This window comes from Apteryx mantelli, chromosome 3 (assembly GCF_036417845.1).
Source record: "Apteryx mantelli isolate bAptMan1 chromosome 3, bAptMan1.hap1, whole genome shotgun sequence".
NCBI classification, from domain to species: domain Eukaryota; kingdom Metazoa; phylum Chordata; class Aves; order Apterygiformes; family Apterygidae; genus Apteryx; species Apteryx mantelli.
The window spans coordinates 132,715,860-132,738,453 of NC_089980.1; the positions used below are offsets into that span (position 1 = coordinate 132,715,860).

Genomic DNA, 22,594 nt, shown 5'->3' on the forward strand with positions numbered 1-22,594 from the left:
GAGACAGTCAAATATAAACATGAAAACTTAGCTTTTTTTTTTTTTTTTTTGCCTTTTTCTCCCTTTAACTAATTTTTTTTGTTTTGTTTTTAGAGATAGAATATTTAACTCTTCTTCATTACGAACAGAAGTCATCACCATAGTTACCTGTTCACGATACAAACTTTGGAACTCCTATTGTACACATTTTTATAGTGTATACATTTATTTTTGCCAAATATATTCTCTAAACTTGCTTCGAAGCATCATATTTTTCCACTACTGCCTGGAGCAAGCACAGTAAACATGTCTTGCTGCTGCACTGAATTGCTTTTTTCTCAGTGGCTGACATGAAATAGTGCTGAACAGATAGGAAAGCCTGGCAGACACAAATCATAAAAGCAATAGCCATTTACCAACGACAGTCTGAAAATGAAAATGTCATCTTCCAACCAATTCAACTGAACTGCTTTGGAAACCTACAGATAAGTAAAAAGGTAAGAAGTAGCAATATAAAATCTCTCCAGATAAACTGGATTTTTAAAGATATTAGCAGATACTAGATTTCCATATACAGGTTTTAACTGTGTAAAACTGTCCTATATGTGGAAAACTGACCAGAATACAGGGGGAGTCATTGTAACTCCATATAGCATTGCTGACGATGATCCAAACTGCCAAACACCTGATCCTTTTTCCACAGGAGAGTCTGAAGTAGGTAAACATAACCACACTATGTCAACATGAACTAGCTATTTTGAAAGCCTCTTTATTTCCTCGCGGGAGTATTTCTATATTTGTGCTCGAAATACACAAAACATTCATTTTGGTCAACTTCCCAGACTGTAAAGCACAGACTCGGCCATGCCAACAACTGCAGGAAGTCTCCATGTTCCACCAGCACAAAGCAGCAAATGAATACCAATTTTTTATTTTTGAAATTTAGATGCCAAAGTTTCTCTTGCATTCCTCAGCGATGCCCATCCTCATTTTTATGAAAAACTACACAAAACACCTAAACTGTCCTTTTCCCCGAGAAGTGTGTGTATGTGTGTGTGGGGGGTCCATGGGAAATGTCAGGATAGTTTCATCCCATGTATTTTTCTAGAAAAGGCATAGAAACAGCAAGCTACATACCCCTCATGAGGAACACTTACCACTTTTGCTTTTCAACATCAGCAAGGAGCCATTAGATAAACTGATCAGGTAATTCAGATGGCAGTGCAATGGGCAGGAAACTGTTCAGCTACTAAAACATCTAGTAACTGGATGAATTAAGATTCTGAAAGCTGTTGAACATCTCAGCAACACAAACTACCAAAAACACCTATCCTACTTCCCCTCTGCCCTTTTCACAGCTATCTCAATTTCAAATCCAACTCAGAATAATGCTTTGTAGCTTAAAAGTCCATAGTGACTGAGTCTTACACTTAAAAAAAAGTCTGCTCAAGTTTGAGCATAAACACTGAGAGATGAACTGTGTTTTTCCTGCACATCCAGTAGTACCAAAGCTCATCTGGAAGGAAGACAACATTCTCCTAGGCTGGCTGAGACTGTGGAATGAGTATTCACAGGTAGTACAGGCCATTACAGACCTCTTCCCGCTCTGTGTACAAAGTATTTCTTTATCCCAGACCTCTAATAGGTAAACAGCAACACTGTTTTGGTAAGAATCCAAGTCTGGTCTCCATCTGTGACCAGATTTCTTGTCCAGGGAGGTTTGTTGCTTGCTGGTTCAGATTTGGGACATTGTGGAGAAACTGTCGAGGCTTGTCCACCCCTCAGACTATTATCTCCTGCTGCTCCTCCACGTGCGTGACCCTTCACCTCTACTCAGCACCGGTAAGACCCATCTGGAGTGTCCAGCTTTTGGCTTCCCGGTACAAGAAAGGCATGGACACACTGGAGTGAGGCCAGCAAAGGGCCACAAAGGTGATTAAGAGACTGGAGCATTTGGCATATAAGGAAAGGATGAGAGAGCTGGGATCGTTCAGACTGGAAAAGAGAAGGTTCAGGGGGATCTTATCCATGTGTATAAATACCTGATTTTGTAAAGGGTTGGGGGGGGGGGGAAGCAATAATGAAAACAACGGATCCAGACTTTTCTCAGTGGTGCCCAGTGAAAGGACAAAAGGCAACGGGCACAAATTGAAATGCAGGCAATTCCAGTTAAACACAGGAGAAAAATCTTTCGCTGTGAGGGTGACTGAACACTAGATGAGGTTGCCTGGAGAGGCTGTTGATTCTCCATCCTTGGAGATATTCACAATCCAACTGGATGTGGCCCCGAGTAACCTGAGTCGACCCTACTCTGGGCAGGGGGTTGGCCTAGATGACCTCCAGAGGGGCCTCCAACCTCAGTGATTCTGTGACCAAATCCAGTCAAATCTTTACCTCAGGTGGTAGCTTTCCATCATCCAACCATGACAGTTTTTAGGCAGAGCATTCAATGGAATTAGAGAACTTTCTAGAGGTTGATTTTTGAGGTTTTTCACCTTTTTTTTGGGGGGGGGGGTGAAAAGGAGGAAGGGGATTGGTTAAATCAATAATATTAGTTAAAAAATACTAACTGGACATCTTCTGGGGAAAGGTGGTTATAGAAGGCTTTATGGCAGTGTTCTGTCCAACCTTTGGTTTCAAGTAAGAGGAAAACCTGATTAATAAAACAGACCAAACTCCTCAAAGCCAGCCAGCATTGTCAACCGCTGCAGGATTAATTACATTGTTTCCAACGGCAGAAGTGAAAAATGTCCTATATACCACCACGGACTCCTTGATAAAACGGCCAGTGTTATTAGCCAATACAGCAACGTAGCCTGCACAAGGGAGTTCGGTTACTGCAGGCATAGGTGAACGCTCCAGCTCCGAGAGTTACACAATCAGCTCTTCTGCCAACCGTATCTCGGTGCCAATGCAGAAGGCAGGCCTGTCGATAATCCCTACTGCACAAGGCCTGTCTTTCACTGATTTTAAACAAAGCAAGTCTTCAGCTCCTCAAGATTCTCTCTAAAGTTGGCTAGTATAGACAGCCATGGCTCTCTAGGACCCCTACCCGGGGGGGCAGGGAAGGAAATCAAGGAATAGACCAGAAAATATATTGAAATTATAGCATGCCTGGGTCTTCAGTAGAAATTACCAAGTGTCAGACACTGTTGTCCAGCAAAGAGAACAATTTCACATTTCTGGGACTTTGTTCAAGATACTACAACACTGTCAGAACCTGTTACCTTTCTGTAGCAGCAGTAAATCCCTTGTAAAACTCATTTAATGGCCCTAAAAAGAAAAATCATTGGTGGGATGACTGAAATCCTTGCATAAAACTCTTGAATTATTCAGGAAGCCTTGCTGAAACATTTAGCAGACCTGGAGGGACTGGGTCTAGCATCAACCCACAAGGAACTGCATGCCATACTCCACGAATGTTTCTTCATCTGAACTGACCAAAAACATGCCTGAAAAGTCATTTACTGGAATATGAAGCCTGAGAAGTTGTGTGGCCTCCAGAAGTGTTTCACCAGAACTGCAGTTAAGACAAAAACAGAGATTTTACTTTTCAAATTTGTCATAATGGGCAGTCGCTAGGTGCCTGAAACAAACTTTACAGTGCTGTTATTTTCACTTATATAACCCTCTTCAGGAACAAGTTTAATCTCTCAAACTAAACCAACATTCTAGGCATCACGTACGGATACACACACATAGAGTTACAAAGGTATTTTAGTTTTATAGCAGCCATAAACGCAATCCTATTATTTTAATGATCACTCAACTCTTTACAACTAAGTCAAAAACAGTTGTTGGACTGAAGGAGAAAGCTCACTTACACCAGTCATTACCAGAGCTTAAATGGTAACTCAGTGGTTAAAGCAGTTTCTTGTGGTCCAGACGTGAGTACAGTTTTCTTCACACTGAGCAGGTAAGTGCCCCACATGTCCCCCTTTTTGGGAAACCACTCTGACCACTAGACTTATGCAAAAAGGTAGGCACTTCCCTTCCTTTCAGACTCCAATAAGCATCATCCTGAGAACAAGCCTAGACAGAATGCATCTTGAGCAGATGGACCCGTACAGTATTTCCACCTACCTTCCTTCTGATGGTGTCTAAGATAGCCGCATCATTAGTGCGAAGAAGGAAACCTGTAAAGCTGTAGCTCCATGGCATTTTAAGCCAGGGATGCCATGAACTCCTCCATGCCCAGTGACATGGTACCTTCCCCCTGACTTTACACTGAAATTAGTACTTCTCTGAACTCCTGGTAAGCCAGATCAGGAAAACAGGCCAAGAGAAAAATTGTTAGTGCCAACTTTCCACACGTTTATCTGCCTAAAATGGTTCACTGCGGGGTTAGAGGAGAAGGATCACATTGAAACCGACCTAGGTCAACATCTACATCATTGCTACAGTCGAGATCAGGAGTGCACTTCTAAGTGACTCTCCAAATTATCCGCATTTACTATGCCTTGGTTCACAATGTGGAGCACTCACAGAAATTAAGCTGGATTTCAATGAAGTTAAATCAGAGATATGTATCCCAGCAGCACCCTTAATGCCCAGTAACGATTAGAGTGCATTAAGTTCACAGGACCAGGCTAAGACTAGGATGAAATAAAAACACCCAAAACATGTCTCCAACACCAGCCATCTCTCTCTACAGATCTATCCTTTTTGCCCTTCTGTACTCAGTGCTTTGCACATAGCCAAAAGCTGCCATGAAACCACACGCTAAAATAATATTTAAATAAGGCGAGTTGACAGGAATCCAGTAGCCTTTTATTTAAGGCATCCGCTTCCAAGTATTAAGGAACTGAACAACGAAGGAGTATACTTAACTAGCAGAGACCATATAGCCTACACGTTTCACAATACAGTTCACCATGTCCTTCAGTAAGACAGTAGGTTTAGGTCATGCTCTATGGAAAAACAAACATTGCAGTTGAGCAGAGCTGGGCAGAGCCATCTCATTCATACTCCACGGGGAAGACTCACAGAACAACTGCAACACTGCAGTTCTCAGGCTGGGGCTCAGTTGTTCTCCTGAGGACTACTTAAATCCTTTAAGTGTCATGAGTAAGACGTTCTGCCTTCAGAATAGCTCAAAAGGAAGTCAAACACTGGCGTACCGCCCCTGAAATGCCAGCGACACAGAACAGAGCCAGTCCTACGTGTGCCTACTCCCAAGTGAGCTACACCAGTCATGCCACCTTCGGTCCTCATAAAGAGCACTATACTGAAGCAGGAATATTACTTCCTGTTCCTTAAGCTTTGATCATCTATACCCCTAACAAGCAACTTCTGTCACAAGGAAGGGATGAGGCAAAGGAAGCACTTTTGAGTTAAAATAATGCTGGTCTAATATATTCAAATACTGACTTAAAGTCTTATTCAAAAATTGCCCCCAGCTATCAGGATTTTTTTTCATTAATTTATAGGTTTTTAATTAAAAAAAGAAATATCTATTAAATTGAAAGATTTTCATGCCATTCTGGCTATATTTTCTTTTAAGCATACACAATTAACTCCCAATTAGCTGTAAGCTTATTATCCTGGTTGTAGATTATTCAAAGATACAGAACCTAAATCTGTAGAATTTATTAGCTCAGGTGCTGAGCAAACAAATATTGCTTTTAAACGACAGAGGCACCTCCAATGCACTGTCGGACCCAAGCTGCCTCTACATAAAACTAGCTCAGCTGCGGCAACACAAACTCCAGAAGCACAGTGAAAACCCTGCCGACATCTGACAAGAGACTCAAGGTTGGATCCGAGTTGGATTTGCCCCATACACAGCAATAGCCTTCTTACTCTGAAACACTCCTGGCGTCAGAAGGCTTATTAGCTTAGGCGCGGCTTTAGATGAAAACGGTGTGCTGATGCCACGCTGCATAGTCGGATCAAACTTTAAACAACCCCACGAGACCTCCCCGCACTTCCCAGTTTTCTGGCATAAGAGCTCAGCAGCCAGAGCACAGTCCCAGCCTGAGCTCGCATTCACGCGGCGTTGTGCCTGAACCAGTAAGCCTCCCAATACCAGGGGCTACTGTGCAAAGACAAGCCACCATCTCTTGGAAATAGCAGGGTCACTACTGAACTGGAAAGAGTAAGTTTGCTGTAAGAGGGCCAGCGTGGGTATGCGAAGACGTAACATGAGGTCTGTACAATCATACAAACTAAAGCAAAACATTCAGTTCGTTCTTGCTTCTCAAGATTTCACCCAAAGCCTTGCACCTGAGGTGACATCCCAAACTGCAGGTGTCTGGCCAACCAAGTCTTCCAACCCCATCCATAGCTTCCTGTATCATCCAAAAAAGTCATTTTTATAAAAACAATTAAAACAAAAAAAAAAGTCCTTTCAACCACAGACCGTAGTGAGGCTTATCAAGAAAGTATTCTCCAAGGATTCAGTAAATTCTTTACATTACACGCCATCACAAAAAAGACGTTGAACATGTGATGGTTTACAAAATTAGTTATCAACTTAGTAAGTACCCTTCAGTGCTTACAGTAAGGGTATTTTATACTGTTCTATCGATAGTTTTTAGAATGGAAATGAATGAAATTCAAACCCACACCAGAAAGAAACTCGCAAACATATTCTGTAAGACTCACAAAATCCGATATCACATTTGGGCCATTTTGATTAAATATTTTGAGCATCAAGGCAAAAACAAAAGTTACTATTGCGAGTGTGGAAAGATGGAGCTAAAAGGTAGTTCTGTTTTTGGGGGGTGGGGGGTTGTTTGTTTTTCCCCCCTAAAGTACGGGGTCCCACCAGGTCTTATACCTTGCAATGATAAGCACAGAATAGTCTTTTAATGAGAGTTTACCAAAATTTTAGCTGTCATACAAATAAAACGTATCACTAACTGGCATCAGTATGTTCTCTTTCAGAGACATACTGTGACTGATAGGTGATCCAAATGATGTGCCAGAGCCCTCATTAAGTTTCTCACACTTCTAATTTTACATTTATATTTCACATGCAATTCTGCAGTAGGCGGCCAAATTAAATGCAAGTTAATTTTAACCACTGAACCCTTCTCCCCAAAATAACTTCCTATTGCTAAGCCACTGACATCCCATTTGCTAACTCTCAGACAGTACGATTCCTGGCCAGCTCTGTTCACTCAATGATATGGCAATTTGAGCAAAGTTCCGCTTTTTTTTTTTTTTGCTTTGCCTTTTTTTTGTCTCTCTCTCTATTTTGAGTATCTACCATACTTCCTTACTGTGTCTGTAACTAGCTTTATGCCATGTCACTCCTTTCTAGCCCAAGCATTTTCTGCTTACACCAGCAATTCTGCTTCAGCAATGGCTTGCCCAAAAAGAGAATTAAAAACAAAAAATAGCAGTCTACTCATGAGATAGAGACAAAAAACAGGCCCCCTGGTTTCAGCCACAGAACTAATCTGTCTGGAAGCCACCCTGGATTTTCCTGGCATTTTCAGTTTGAAGAAAGTACCATTGACTTATTCAAGAAGTGCCTCAATGCACATTTTTAATGAAAGATTATGTCTAATTTTACAAACCAGTAAGAATGGCTGAAGTAATTAAGAAAAGGAACAACCGAAATCTGTAACAAAATGTATGCCTTTCCTCCCAGTCCAACTACTTTAAGTAATGAGAAACTCATTTTATCCTAAAAGTAACTCTCTCAAAAATGTTTCTCAAGCTGGCTTCAGTACAGTTAACAAAAAAAACTTTGTGAAGAAAATTAAATAAAAACAGCATAGCAGAAGTCCTCTCTAGCAATCTTCCTTGAAACATTACAAAGAATACATGCCTCATTTTCCTACTCCAGTTCTCCCTAATTTTCTAACATGCATTCTTGTGTTTAACTTTCTGTATGAACTGAAAGAAAATATTTAAAAATAAAAAGTATGTTAGTTTTCATCTCCCAAAAGCAAGCCATTCCCAAACATGCCCGCAGAATTAAACAAATGTACCCTGCAGAATACGCTAACGGATAAGTCATCATTACCAGCCAGTGGGGGGGGGGGGGGGGAACGGTATTTTAGACATACATTCCTCACTGCACATAAAACTGACACTAGATGATGCCTCCAAGTAAGTCTTGTCCAATATTATTAGAAACACTTATGTCTTAAACTCAGTCACAAAATTAGTAAACTCACCCTAAAACTGTGGATTTTCTTTCGCCCCCTCACCTCTATTAGCAAGAACTACTAGATTCCCACCCTCTCCCCAATTGCAGGAACGTAGCAAGATAAGACGCTAAAGAGGAAGCATTAGACTAAAATCGGTAGTAACTACAGGTATTTCAGACTACCTTATAAGGACAGAAGAGGTCAAAATGCTTCATCTAGGAAATCAAGTTAAGCAGAAAGTGACATTTTATGCTTCTTGCAGTTTCTTTCATTGCACCTCTGAGCAGAGCTCGCTGCAAGGGAGCAGCCGGGCAGCGAGAGGTGCCGCCTGCAGGAAGGGCAGCGCGGGCTGCACAAGCCAAGGTGAACACTGCCACTGACTCGATATTGCGGGCGGAGGGACTTGAGAAGGCGCAGGGGAGCGATTAAAAAAAAAAAAAAAAAAAGCCACGTTTCCTTAAGCCATGACTCAGATACTGTTCCATATATAGACTTTTGTCTCTTCCTCTGTTCCTGCCCTGAAGTTAATTTTATAACATCTATTTGGCAAAACATTCAAGGTGAGTCACGAAACACCAACAAACTAGTCTGCTAAAGCGAAACCATGCCAAAAAGCTCTAAAGAACGAAATGATCGTAACTCATTTAGAGTCCAAAGCACTAAATAAGCAACAAAAGCATCAGTGTCAACGCTATATTTAAAGGTTCATTAGCATTTTTTCCTGAAATCCCTCATTAACATTTTTTCTTGAAATCCCCCACTAATTAATTATCTCACAAAACTACATTTGAAGCAGAAGACTCTCTTGCTCATCTTAGCTAAAAGTACTTTTACAAGTTACAAAATATATATATATATATAATATCTTTGTATCTGAATTATATAAAAGATTCCTTCTTTCAATACCAGGACCCTGTGTTACAAAGCAGTACAAAAGCCTCAGCTCCTCCTGCAGATGGTTTTGAGGACTCTCATCTAGCCAAAAAGGACAGCATGATCATAGCTCCAGGTTATGAATTCACAGGTTACAAAAACGAGAAAGCCTCTGAAAGCCTTTTGGTTTAATACCAAAAGAAAACTCCTTTCACGCTATAAAAATTGCAAATAAGCTTTGATAGATGGCCTACAATTTGGCACATATCTAATTCAGAATGACAACTAGTATTTCTGCAAACATGGCAAAAATCTGGCTTTGAAATAAATTTATGAAAACTTAAAAGCATCGTACGGAGCATGCACAAAGTGTTCCCTTCATCTTCAAAAACAGAAATGATGCAATCCTCTGAATGGTCCCAGATTGGGTTCTTTCAAAAACCACAAAATATGCTTAGCATTAAAACAGAGGCAAGTGTTTCTATCTGACTTCATGTTCAGTCAGGATGTCCCGTACTAATTACAGCATTAATGAAGTCAATTTATATTTTAGTGTGGAAATTTTTGTCCATAAGAAACAAACTGTCGATTGAAAACCATAGAGAAATCCTTATGCAACAGATTTTTTTTTTTAATAAAAGCCAATAAAACTTGTGAATGCTCAAGGGCACCCTACAACCTCAGCCAGATAGTTTTAAATGAGATACAATTGCTTCATTAGCTCAATTACCATGTTCTAAAAGTTAGGAGATGGAGTCCTTTAAACATCTATTTGTAACTTGAATCTAGAGGAATTAAAATTATTATCTTATATGAACTTCAGCATAAGATTATAAGATCACAATTTAAATCAGCATGATTTGCAATACTTAGAATCACAGAAAAAACAGGTTTGCAAGGAGCTTTGCAGGTCACTTACTCCAAACTGCTAAAAGCAAGGCTAACTCCAAAGTTAAATCAGGTCACTCAGGGCTTTTTCCAGCCAAATTCTGCAAGTCTCCAAAGAATGAAGATTACACAACTGTCTCCGGGCACCTGTTCCAGCACTTAACGCCGAGCGATTTTTTCTTTTCTTTACAACAACGGAAATTCCAATGGGATGCAACTGCAACCATTGCCTCTTGCCTTTTCACTGCACATCCAAGAAGCGTATGGCCCACCACCCTTCTCTGTAACTCCCCTTTAGGCAGCAGCAATCTGCTTTTAAAGCTCCCTTACCCCCACAGCCTTCTCTCATACTGGCTAAGCAAACTTCTTGTACACCCTTGTGCACTAGCCTCCTAACCATGCTTGACCCTCACCAGTTTGTTGGCCTCTCTCTTGCACTTGAGGGGAAAGAGGAACAAAACTGGACACAATATTTTAGATTTTTATTATTTTCGCTACAGCCTTGCGAGTGCCAAGCAGAAGGGAACAATCCCTCCCCTTGTCCTGCTAGCTACTCTCCTGCTAACGCAGCCTGGTACCCAGCGAGCTTTTACTGATGCAAGGGCTGGCTGCTGACTTGTACTTCCCGCTAGGACTCCCAGGTTCATTTCTACAGAGCTGCTATCAAACCAGGCAGTCCCCAGTCCGCGCCAATACATGAGGCCGTTCCCTCTTAGCGGCTGGAGTATGCATTCGTCTTCTTGAAAACCCAGGAGGTTACTGTTGGCCCATTCGTCCAGCACAATTTCAGCCCCTCAGTCTGGAGTATACAGAGGGCGCACTCTGTCCCACCATCGGGGCTGCTGTGGATGTTAAACAGCCCCCATATCGACCCAAGAATAACTTGCAATTGGCTGCCAGCTGGGCCTCAAATTGTCAACCATTACACTTCCAACCCAGTTTTTCAACCACCTTGTAGTCTACCATTTGGCCTATAACTTCTCAGTTTGGCTACCAAATTGCTTAAAAAAAAAAAAAATTAAAAATAAATTTAAAAAAAGCACTCAAAAGTTTTGCCCATGTAAAAGACATCCACCATTCCCTCCTTGTCCACAGAACCAGTAATTTTATCGCAGAAGGCAACCAGATTTTTTAAGCATGTTTTGCCCTTCGTAAATCCATGCTGACTGCCCCCAATCACCTTCTTTCCTTCATATGCTTTGAAACAGCTCTCCCAAGACCTGCTCCACAGTTTTGCCAGGAACTGAGGTGAGGCTGCCTGCAGTCCCCCAGATCCTCCTCCTTACCTTTCATTAGGAAAGAAACGGTAAGCCCAGAATGTAACAAAGATATAAAAACAAAATCAGAGAGCAAATATAAGATCTTGGTAGGTATCCAAGAGATGTTCTGCAGAACACCCGAGTTTCATTTTTGCTCTTATCATGTCCACTTCCGTGCTAGGTACTCAGAATTTTGGACAGGTCAGGTCTCTTTTCTGGGTACCTAAGCATGAACTTGTGCACTTGAATGAAACAAAGCTTATGTGAGCCTGCCTATCAGCCTGTCCCCCCTCTATTCCCCATAACTCCTTCCCTACACATCCACTTGGTTGAAACACGTCGGAAGAGTACATGTCTCAAAAATACGAGTCACACAATTTTTTGCAGAGTCAGCACAGAAACATCCAAATTACAGTCCCCACTGAGGAAAAGATTTCAGTACAACCCTAACACTGCTGCTCTTCTACGCTGCTGGCTGGCTAATCATCAAATATGCAGCTTGGAAACAGCTACAGCATGTGCTGTGTCTTGCATAGCTAATTGATAGGAACACAGAACTGCAGGTATTTGAAGAATTTGAGGAGGGAGCAGAGACATTACAGGATGTTACAAAAAAACTGTCTGGGGCAAGGGATATTGGTCATGGCAGTCAGGAGACAGAGCAACTGAACACAAGTTCATAGAAAGCTAACCATCACCTCTACCATTCTCAGCACATTCACTTGAAGAGGTAGTTAGGATTCCAAAAACCAAAGAAATCTTTTGACTGTCTCCATGCACTTTCATAACTACCAGGCAAAAGCCTGATGACCTAATCACACAAAAAATAAAGAGAGGATCACCAATGTAGTGTCAGGGTCTTTTAAAAAAATACAGAACAGGTTTTACTACTTCAATCACTACTTAGAACTGCAAAAATGGGATAAAGCCGCATACAGCAAAACCCAAGAACTCTGTCTCAATATGAAATTAGTATGGTTTCCTTGCTGCATGCAGACGGCAGACTACACCTTACCCTACTGAAAGCACCTGTCATGTTTTATAACAGCTTTATTTCAGCTAGTATTCATCAAGTCTGAGGCTTCCTGTCAAAAGTAACCACCAAGGACAAGTTTTGTTCTCATCGACACCAACAGGCACTAGTGATCTCTCCCTAAGCCCAACTGCAAAGACATGCCTAACTGCCATTTTAACTGTTCTCAGAGGGCAGAATAAATATATATGAAATAATCCATACATTTTATAGCTCTCCCTCTAAAATCAAAGAAAACCGAATTTTATGTAAGCTCAGTTAGGCTTCTACTTGAAAACAACTGCTGGTTCAATTCACATACAGCTCTGTAATATATCCAGCTGCAAGAAACACCTTCAAGTACTCCTCCAGTACAAGCTGCAGAAGATTTCATCTGAGGTGGTTTCCAGTCTCCTGGTTTCCCTGCATCGCATTCTTACACAAATAATGGCATTCAGTAAAAGCAGATCCTATTATACTTAAGCTTCTCAAAATCTACGATTGTCTTCCCCTTTCTAGACTCATTCTCTTTTCCTGTGCTGAAGAACGTGCTATACTTTCAGTACCATGCATAATTTGGCTCAGACATATGAAGGACTGATTTGATTTCCAAAAGCAAAATAGCATAGTTTATAACAATTTATCCTTAATGAAAAGACTATATTCTGGTGTTTGTAAACACTCTTCAGAAAGATCTGTTGTTTTCTTATCCAACATAACCACAGTAGCATGGGATTAATATATTCACTTTCGTCCTATGAATTACTCCCTTAAGCATTTCTAGTGCCCCAACTTCAGAATGGCACTTCATGTTACCTGGCTTCAAAACAGCGGTAATTCACATGAACAAAAGAAGTAGTGCCGTACAGGCCACTGAGCTTTCAAATCGCCCATGGCCCACTCTTCAGATGACAATCTGAAACTCCGCAGACACTCCCAGGCAGCTTGTAAGTCTAGCTAAATTTGTGAAGTTTTACAAGAAAATCTCTGTTCTTCACTTAAGCGCTTACTGAACTGGATACACTGGTCTGCTTTTCAGGAATGTTTGCTTTGGTTATTTACAGAAAATAGAGTTTGTTACCCCTAATCCAACAATTTCAGGATGCCACAGAAATGAATGACCCTGCACACTTGTCCTCTCCCTACTCCCTCCCACGAACTGCCTCTTCCCTCACGCTGGTCTGGCAATTATGCTTGTTACAGGGTGTGTCAGTTTAGTCTGCTGCCAAATCAGCCAGCTGGTTCTCTTTGAGCAAGACTTAACTCTGGCTAGTTTCTTGAACCAGGACATCCCATAGACACATGAGCGCTAAATCTGCCAAAACGTTAAAGAACATTTTGATAAGGGCATCATCCAAGGGCTTGACCATATCAGAAATGATGAATCTAGCGCTTGCCCTGGCAATCTGTTCTCATAATTAACTTCACCAACAGAAACATTCAAATTACAGGTGATGGGTAAATGAGTGGGGAAAAAAAAAATTGTTTATATTTATTGTTTTATAACAGTACTAAATAAGAAAAAAAAGGCATTCAAGTGACAGGAACATTAAGTTTCAGCCAACTGCAGGAAATTGGAAGGTAAAGTACAGAAAGTACATACTGTGTTCAAGCTAGTTAACACAATCTCCAAACATATACATTGCTGAGAAAAACAAACCAAAAACCACAAAAACATGAGAAGTAACTGAAGAGCAAGATCTAACTGTTTATGAACTAATTTCCCTTTAAGCCATTATTAAGTCAATAAAGAGGAACGTTAAGTTACAGACTCAGTTTAAAAAAAAGCCACTTGCCTGGCTAAAATGAATGGGGGGAGGGGACAAGGAGAACGGAAAGTATTTTAAAGATCAGGAACAAGAAACGTGATATAACCATTTTGCTGGATCACAGACACTATAGAGAGCAATTAAAATAGACACTCAGGAGAAACTAAAGAAGTTTCAGCTTGGATCAAGTGCAAAGTAACTACAGGCTAACATGAAAAAGGACAAATTCTCTCCCTCCCCTGGCTCCTGAAATACATTCCCATCCCCTCTCTTGTACAGGAGACTGTGTAACCACAGAGTAACGCCATTCAGCTTGCTGACAGGATGAAAAAATAACCTGCCAACAAGAAGTTTCTCCCACATCAGCCAGCTTATCAACTCACACTGTGGCCTCATAACCGCTAGAGCCAAAGCAAGCAAAGGAGAGGAACCACAAAGCTCTGGCCCGTTTTGGCAGCAGCCTACAATTATCTCTAACAAAGCACAAGGTGAAACTGCACCCACGGAATGACTTCAGGACAAGACAGATTACACACAAACCAATATTAAAGCAAAGCCTTTCATAACTAAAGATGCAACTTAAAAGAAAAGTGATGTGATTCTCCTTTATTAGAGAGTGAAAACTTTATGCAACTAGCGGTTTCATTTCTACAAGCAGTAAGATGTAGATTTCTCTTCCCAGTTCCAAAAATACATTGTGCAGTAATGGTTTGCGCCATTGTTAAAGATTTGCTTATTCTGCTTTTGCATTTTTTCTTGAAAAAATGCAGAAACAATCCAGCTAGGAAAAAAAACATATATATATATATATATGAGAAATTAAGGTAAACTGGAATGTTCCCAATAAACCCACAACTGAACTCAAAGAGCTAAAGTTGTAAGATAATCACTCCTAACAGGCTTTACTTCAACAAATGTTATAAACATGCATTAACTGGCAATGCTATAAGTAGCATCCTTACCCTTCTCCTGCTTCCATTCACTCTTTTGCAACCATAAGCTTCCTCAACTTATGCAGAACCGACCTGGCCAAAAACTAATCCAGGAACTTAAAATATTCAAGCTTCATATACTGTCAAAAATGTTTGAGTAAGACTGACCATTTAGTAATTCTGGTCCGAGAGGTAAAAATTAATGACTTAGAGTCTTCTTTAAATGGTAAGTCAGGCAAATTTCCAGGAACTCTGGAAAAAATGTTGTCTTAGTTTAAAACTAAAATAAAAATCAGAATATAATTTAAAAACTCCAGCCCACAAAAATTATTCACAGTAGCCGAGACATGGTTGCAGCAGACGCAAAAGGAGACTATCTCCTATTGCTTAATTCTAAAACTATTTATGTATTTCTAAAATCTGTCTTCACTACTGTCAAAAGGGTATTGTGTTCATGATGATTTAGGTACTGTTAAAAGAAGAGCGCTAGCTTAAGTCATCTAAATATTTTAAAACAATACTGTATCTGGTTGAACTAAAGAGGTTTATAAAATTTAATTCGAGTTCTTAACAAAATAGCAAATTCAAACTCAATACAGGTTACACGTTCACAAACCAAGCTTTTCTGCCTTAAGACACATGAGCAGACAGATCCCTGCTTCATTTTCCAGAGAGCTGCAGCAGCAACCTTCTTTCCTGTAACATCACAAGTCAGCACTGTCTGAATTGCTGAAATTAAAGGGAAATGGTTCATTTTATATTTTTGAAGATTTTCCACACGAACATTTTTACCACAAGCTAACAGAAAATTTAAAAGGTATTTATCATTTTTCAAAAATCAGATGAGAGGATTTTTTAAAATAATTCAAGATATTAGATACAGATTTACCCCACTGAAAATAATCCTGCCTAATATCTTGATTGCATTATAAGCGATGCACATTTCTTTAAGAAAAGTTAACTTAATATTCTATATGACTTCACATTATACTCTCTCTAGTGTACCTCACTCAAAAAATGGAAAGATTTAACTTATTTGACAGGCAGAGACATATTGCAACTTCTCCTCACTCTGAATTAAGTAGCTGGTTCCAAGTCTTTCAGGAAATGCAAATATACTGATCAAAAATATCTGCAAGGCTTAGTTTTCTTCATTCAAAATCCCTGAGAAAGCAACATCTCATATTGACTTTATATAAAGAAAATGAATCCTGAATATGGCTAGAGCAATAAAATGAAATCCAAACCAGAAGTATTTGTTGCTATTAGAGAAAGTAAACATTTGTGCTAGTGTCACAATATTACTTGAATGCAGTAAAATTTATGCCAAGAATCACAGAATAATTTAGGTTGAAAGGAATCTACAGAGGTCATCTAGACCAGCCTCCTGCTCAAAGCAAGGCCAACGTCACAAGTAAATCTTTGTTATACTATTATTTAACATTGGAGGTGATCACTCTACAAAACAGGTAGTTTTAGTACTCCAGTCCTGCTGGCAATCGTTGTGACAAGACAGCCAAGGGCAATACAGAAGCCGAGTTAAGCTCATATCGTCACAGTGACAAAGTTGTACTGAATTATTTTCTTCACTGCATGTTTAAGAACATAAGGGAAAGCATAAGACGACTTTACCTTCATTGATGGTGGGGCACATTTCAGATTGTTAGAAAATTCACTATTCACAGTAGAAGAAAAAAAATCGTGGAGGTAAACAGTCACGAAAAAAGAAAGTTGAGCATTATTGCCATCTAACTACATTAAAGAAATAAAGGAAGCCAGTTAAAACAGAAGAAAAGGGCTAAACACCTGTAGTTGGAACAGAGACAGTTAAGGCAACATTGTAAATATCCAAGTTGTAATCCCAGGTTAAACACCCTCTTTTAGATACAGGTGAGCTGAGCTAAAAGTTTACCATCATCAACCATCAATTTTCTGCTGGAAATAACTACACACCAGATCCACTAGCATAAAATAAAATAATAACCTGATTGTCTTACCCACTTCTGTCAGGATGATCTAAGTTACCTTAGGCACTTTTATTGCTCTGCTTTCCCAACAAATCATTTTTATGAAACTGGGTTAGGGAGATATTGGGCAAACAGTCACGTGTGACAGCGTGTCTGAGGAAATAAAACTGACAGGAAGAGCAAAGCAGTGACAAGCAGACAGATAGGGAAGGACCGGGCAGGGGAGGGCACCCGCCTCGCCAAGTCCCAGACAGTACAGCACGCCTGACCACACGCTCGGTATGCTGTAACACCAAAGAAACCACTAAGGCGCAAAAAAAAGCTACCACAGACAGGCAACAAAATGAAGGAGGTCACTGAAAATGAAGAGACTTCAAAGGAAAGATCATATCTAAGTGAAATGAAACACGAAGAATTATTAGGGAAACAAAACAAACCAACACAGCAAACACTGTTTCACCCCTATGCAGAATTGGCCTTGAATAGCAGAGTCCTGAACAACCGCCCACAAAGAGTAAAGTGGCACCAAAAAAAAAAAAAGAAAAAAAAAAAGTCTGACAAGGATGGCACATGGAATGGCTTCCATCGGAGGAAAGCAACAGTACAAAGACTTTTTCAGTCTGAAAACCAAATAACTGAAGCAAGTACAAAGTAAACCTATAAGATAACTGCACAAAGAGGTCACCGAGGAACCATTCCCCATTTCTCAAAATACAAAGAAGTCAGACCCACCAAGCAGCGGCTTCAAACAAAAAAATAACAAAAAAAAAAAGGAAGTATTTCCCCCACACACATACCCCATTCTTCTTAATTGAGAATCTCACTGCCACAGGAAGCTGGAGGCCAAAAGCCACATTCCTCTTTGACCCCATTTTTAAAAGCCAGTGCTGGCCCATCGCTATCTATTAAAAGATACAGTCAAAATGCAAACACTCTTGAGAAAGTCCATAAATTAATAACTGCCAGAAAATGACAATGAAGAACTTTCTATGCCTGACCTGTTTTCCATATCCTTTTCCTGCGTACCTCCATATACTGTACACCTTGGCAAGAGCCAAACTGACAGATTCTCTAGCAACATTTGATGACAGCTCTCTGCTAAAATGTCCCCACTCTTAATGAATTCCTAAATGATTTTAAACCGAGATAGCTACACTATTAAATAATGCAAGTGCACAAAATTGCATCAAAGACTTGCAACTTTAAAAGTCTTATGGATGTTCATACCTTGCAAAGAATAGTAATGATGACAAAAAAAATTACTCAATGTATTTGATGACATCCTAACAGAACAGGCATAATGACATTCTGTAAGCACACAAAATCCTCAACCATTATTTTCCAGAAACTTCTGAAATTAATAGCATTTACCTATCTGTGAATCTCACAAGATTAACACCTCATGGTGCACAGCATTACAGGGAAGACTTTAAAACATGCAAATTAAGACAATAGCATCAAGCCTTCATTCTTGTTTTATGACTACTTCCTCTCATTTACTGTCAAAAACTTGTATTTCTGTCCCTTCCGGATATTATGTGTTCAAAATAAACTTGTTTAGCCTCCTCTGTCTCGACTCAAACCCACTATCCACTGACTATCCTCCATTACAGTAATCTGGCTTCACAGTAGCATAGACACTTCTCTTGCAGGGCTCCACTTTCTGCGGTCTTCCCTGAAAGTTTTGCCTGGAATAAAAAAATAATAATAATAAAAGCACTTTGTTCAACATTATCAATATAAGTACAGTCAGTCTGTCAACACTGGCTCAGTGGAACCCTAATACAAACCAGTTGCTTCATTTAGCAAATCTGTACTTTTGATTAAATCAGTGTATTCTTCAGTAGTTTACTGTAAATAAACTTCAACTCTACTTTGCATCTTGCATTTCTTACTAAAAACATTACCTGAAAGACTCTAGACTTCTATTCATTTTTTTAAAAAGTTAGGGGAAACAAATCTTGAAGTCATATTTTAATTAGTTCTTGTAATACTACTAGTAAATATTTAAACAATCTAACACTATAATTATACATGTTAGAAGTATTCAGTCTGGTTACAAGACCTTACAGGATTTTTGGTTGCAACATGAAGGTGAGGAAAGAAAAAGACTTCAAACAAATTTAATGTTCTATGAATTCATGACAGAGTGAGTTACTACAAATATATTTGGTCTACAGAAGCTGTTAGCAATGAAGAAATATGTCCAGCTTCTTAAAGTACCCCACAATTACAAGATTTTCTAAAGATTAAATGTAGCAAGTTTGAATGAAATAAATATTGGGAATCATATATCAAAGCTAGCACAAATTATATGAAATGAAATAAAATAGGGCAAAATGCATATAGCTTATAAGATGGTGGCAGAAGTGCAGTAGACTTCAGTGTATCACTACGGTAATACACCAGCTATTGGTGGAGTATTTCACCCTTAGCTATGAAGCTAACTGAATGTAACAAGCCATACAAAATTATAGTTGTATACCACAAATTTAGCTCAATCCTCTTGATAACATACATGTGATATAATCAAACTATTGCTTAATTATAGCTAGGACAATTATCTGTTATCCAGCTAAAAAAATAAGCAGGGAGGATGTTATAATGTATGGAGCTCTATCTCCCTCTAAGTGGTAACCAACCCAAGACAGCAAAAAGATAATTCAGTCAGATAAGGGGTTGTTCTCCCCCCCCCCCGAACATCTGAATATATTTTTTCTTTCAATTAATCTATTTCTCCATCTACTTGTAGAATCACATACTGAATGACCATGATTAATGCAGCACAGAAGGCAAAGAATTATAATGACAGAGCTTCATCAGGCATCTCTGGACATTACTAGTGAGTAACAGACCACATAAAGTCACCACTGATAACATCCACCTTCTCCCCATCATTCAAGGTGCCTGAATGAGAGGTCTTCTTGCAGAATTAATCTCCAGCCATTACAAGAACACTTAAGAACCTGTTCCAAAGCATTTTGTATTTCTGTCCTTCTCCTTCTGGTTCCTCCAGATTCATATTGCCCCTTTCTTAACTCTCCATGAATCTCAGAAACCTATCCATGAATTTCTCACACAGATGCCTCACTAGGCCCATCTAAGCTGACTTTTATATGTGAAATCTCTTTCATTAGCTGACATAAAAGACAAACAACCTCTTATCAGGAGCCAGCTCTACCATGACGTCAGTAAGAAAATAATCAAATAATGACTTCTCAAGGTAAATGTGAGGCCATCACTAAAAAAAGAGTTAGTGTAGTGCAAACTCAAGTTAGTCTACAGGAGGCTTCCTCTTATTTTCAGGTGTGTTTTACTGTGCATTTCTCAGTCACAAGAAAATAAGACTTGAAAATTTGGATGAAGGACAACATCTTCATTGAAACCCTACGTAGAAGGCTTTCAGACCCTTCTACAATCATTTATAAAGGTTTGCCAACGTTCTGGCCAGAAGCACTTCTGTGCAGTTGCACATACAAATTGTTGTAACAACTGACACAATAACAACACCCGACACAATCAATGGAGTCACCTCTGGAATGGTAATAACACCTCATTACAACTGTAATCAGAAAAGGCAAAAACAAAGCCATACTTAAGGAAAGCAGATGTAAAACAATGATCTATGTTAATCATATTTAGCCAGTCTGAATGCTGGACTAAGTCCTTTATTAAAATACCCATACAGTATTCCTAGTTGCATACTAATCCTGTCAGTAATTCAAACCTACTACATGTAAATCCTCAAGTGTTTCACTTTTCGACATTACACAACCTGAGTTCAAAATTTTTAGTTAGCTTGCTAAATCTTTACACTACAGGAGCTGCTATCACAGGCCACAGCAATGACCCAAATACACACTTTTACTTTCCAGGTACCACAATGTAGTTCATAAAAGCGTAAGAAATAGTAAGTCTTATCTATTCAGAACAATTCACACAGAGCATCAAAAAGTTACATAATTCTATCTGTCTCAGAATCTATAAAAACAAATGCACTTTGTATTTTAGGACTGTATTGTAAGTGTCATAAGCAGTCATCTTATGTATTTAAAGTGAAGTCAAATATGGGGAAAAAAATGAAATCACATCTTTATAATCAGGAGAAATACAAGTCAGGAGGAACGTATCATTTCAGTAACTACATACTTGATCGGCACACCATGTGATTCTTCCCTTCTTTTTATGCATGAGGGCTGAGGAAGTGAAGCTGTCCAAAACCCACGTGCACTTCCATTTAAAAGCTTAAATATTGCTTATTAAACTACAACATGTTCGCACACAGTAGCGTAAGGGTACGCACTATTTTTTAAATACAAAAAAAGAAAGCCCCCACTGCACACACTCTTGCACAACCCCTGATTACCCCCGTACAGAAGTCCTGTAAGCAGCTAATACACAGAGCGACCGAGAAAGTAACATAATACACGTATAGATAACTGAGACAGAGATAAAATAGACAATGGAAATGGGGGAACTCTGCATAGAGAAAGAGGACTCTGAAGACCAGCATTTAAGTCATTCTTGCATACTTCCCTATGCAGATGCTCTTAATTTTTAAATTGACTACAAGTGAGACTTTTCAAATGCAAATCTGAACTGGCACGTTATGAAAACCACAAAGACTTGAACTTGTTTTGTTGTTTTTTAACTAATGTCTTCGCAGAGGAATCAGTGAATGCATAGCTGAAATCAAAGTGTGTGGGGGGGGAGCAGAAGGGGCTAATCCGATCAGCTTTTACCCCTCTCCAAGCCGTTGCTTACTTCCTCCAGCCAGCACTCGATCAATAGTCGCCACACGGCAATAAGCCTCGCTGTTCCCAACGAAAGCCCTTCGCGCCCAGAGCGCACCTGAACCACCCCCCTTCCCAGCGCCCCCGCCCGCCCGAGCTGCTCCCGACAGCGGCGCGCCGCGGCCTCCCCCGGGTCCCGGCCGAGGCTCCGCACGCAGCGGCGCCCGGCGCTTCCCCCCCCCTCACCCCCGGCGGTAATAACGCACCGAGCCGAGACGGCTCTGAGCAACCGGGCTGCGCCGAGGCGAGCAGCGGGCGTGAGCAGCTGGGGTTTTGGTGGTTGGGTTTTTTTGCTTGTTTTTTGAAACAGCTGCTCCCCAAAGGTACCGCTGTTTTTACGGGCTCGCCGGTGCCCGCCGCTCCGCCGTCGCCGCGGCGCCAGCCGGACGCCGCCGCGGGCTCCGCGCTGCGCTCCGCCGCGCTCCCGCCGCCAACGGCTCCCCCCGGGCCGGGGCCGCCGCTGCCCCCAGACAAAGGGCGGCAGAGCCCGGCGGGCCGGGGGGAGGGGGAGGAGGGGAGGGCTGGTCCGTCCCCCCCGCACCGGGGTCCCCGCCGCACCGGGGGTCGCCCGTCCGCGCCCGCCGCCGCCGCGCTCACCCATGCTGCGCCCGCCCGCCCCGGCTCGGCGGAGCGGCTCCGGGTCCCGCCGACGCGCTCAAGCCGGGCACGGCGGCTCCATCCGTGCCGCCGGCGGCCTGGGGCGGAGGCGGCCGCAGACCCGTCCCGTCCCGTCCCGTCCCGTCCCGTCGCTGCTGCCGCCGCCGCCGCCGCACTCGCTCGCTCCCGCCCCTCGCCTCGCCTCAGGCGAGCTCCGGCACCGGCCGCCCCGCCCCGCCCGGCCGCGGGGGGCGCCAAATCCCGCGAGAGCTGGGCACCGCCGCCCCCGCGCCGGGCCGCCGCGCGGCCGTTGCCAGGCGGGGTGACGTCGCCGCCCCTCCCCCCCGCGCCGGGCGCTGCAGCAGCCGCCGGCAGCGGCGCCTCTCTGCCGCAGCCCCCCCGTGTCGCGTCGCGTCGCTT

At 41.3% G+C, this 22,594-nt stretch overlaps 1 protein-coding gene across 3 annotated transcripts in view; it reads right to left on the reverse strand.

Annotated features, from left to right (window-relative positions):
* CD2AP (CD2 associated protein) overlaps positions 1-22,307 on the reverse strand; it is an 84,408-nt gene extending 62,101 nt beyond the window's left edge. Inside the window, exon 1 of one of the 3 annotated variants that reach the window (XM_067294376.1) lies at positions 22,175-22,307. In XM_067294376.1, coding sequence (XP_067150477.1) covers positions 22,175-22,178 — 4 coding nt within the window. In that variant the 5' untranslated portion in view covers positions 22,179-22,307. Of the gene's footprint in view, positions 1-1,136; positions 1,173-3,447; positions 3,468-22,174 lie in introns of those variants that run through there. The other 2 variants (XM_013955627.2, XM_013955626.2) reach the window with 2 other exon arrangements.
* Positions 22,308-22,594: the final 287 nt, after the last annotated feature.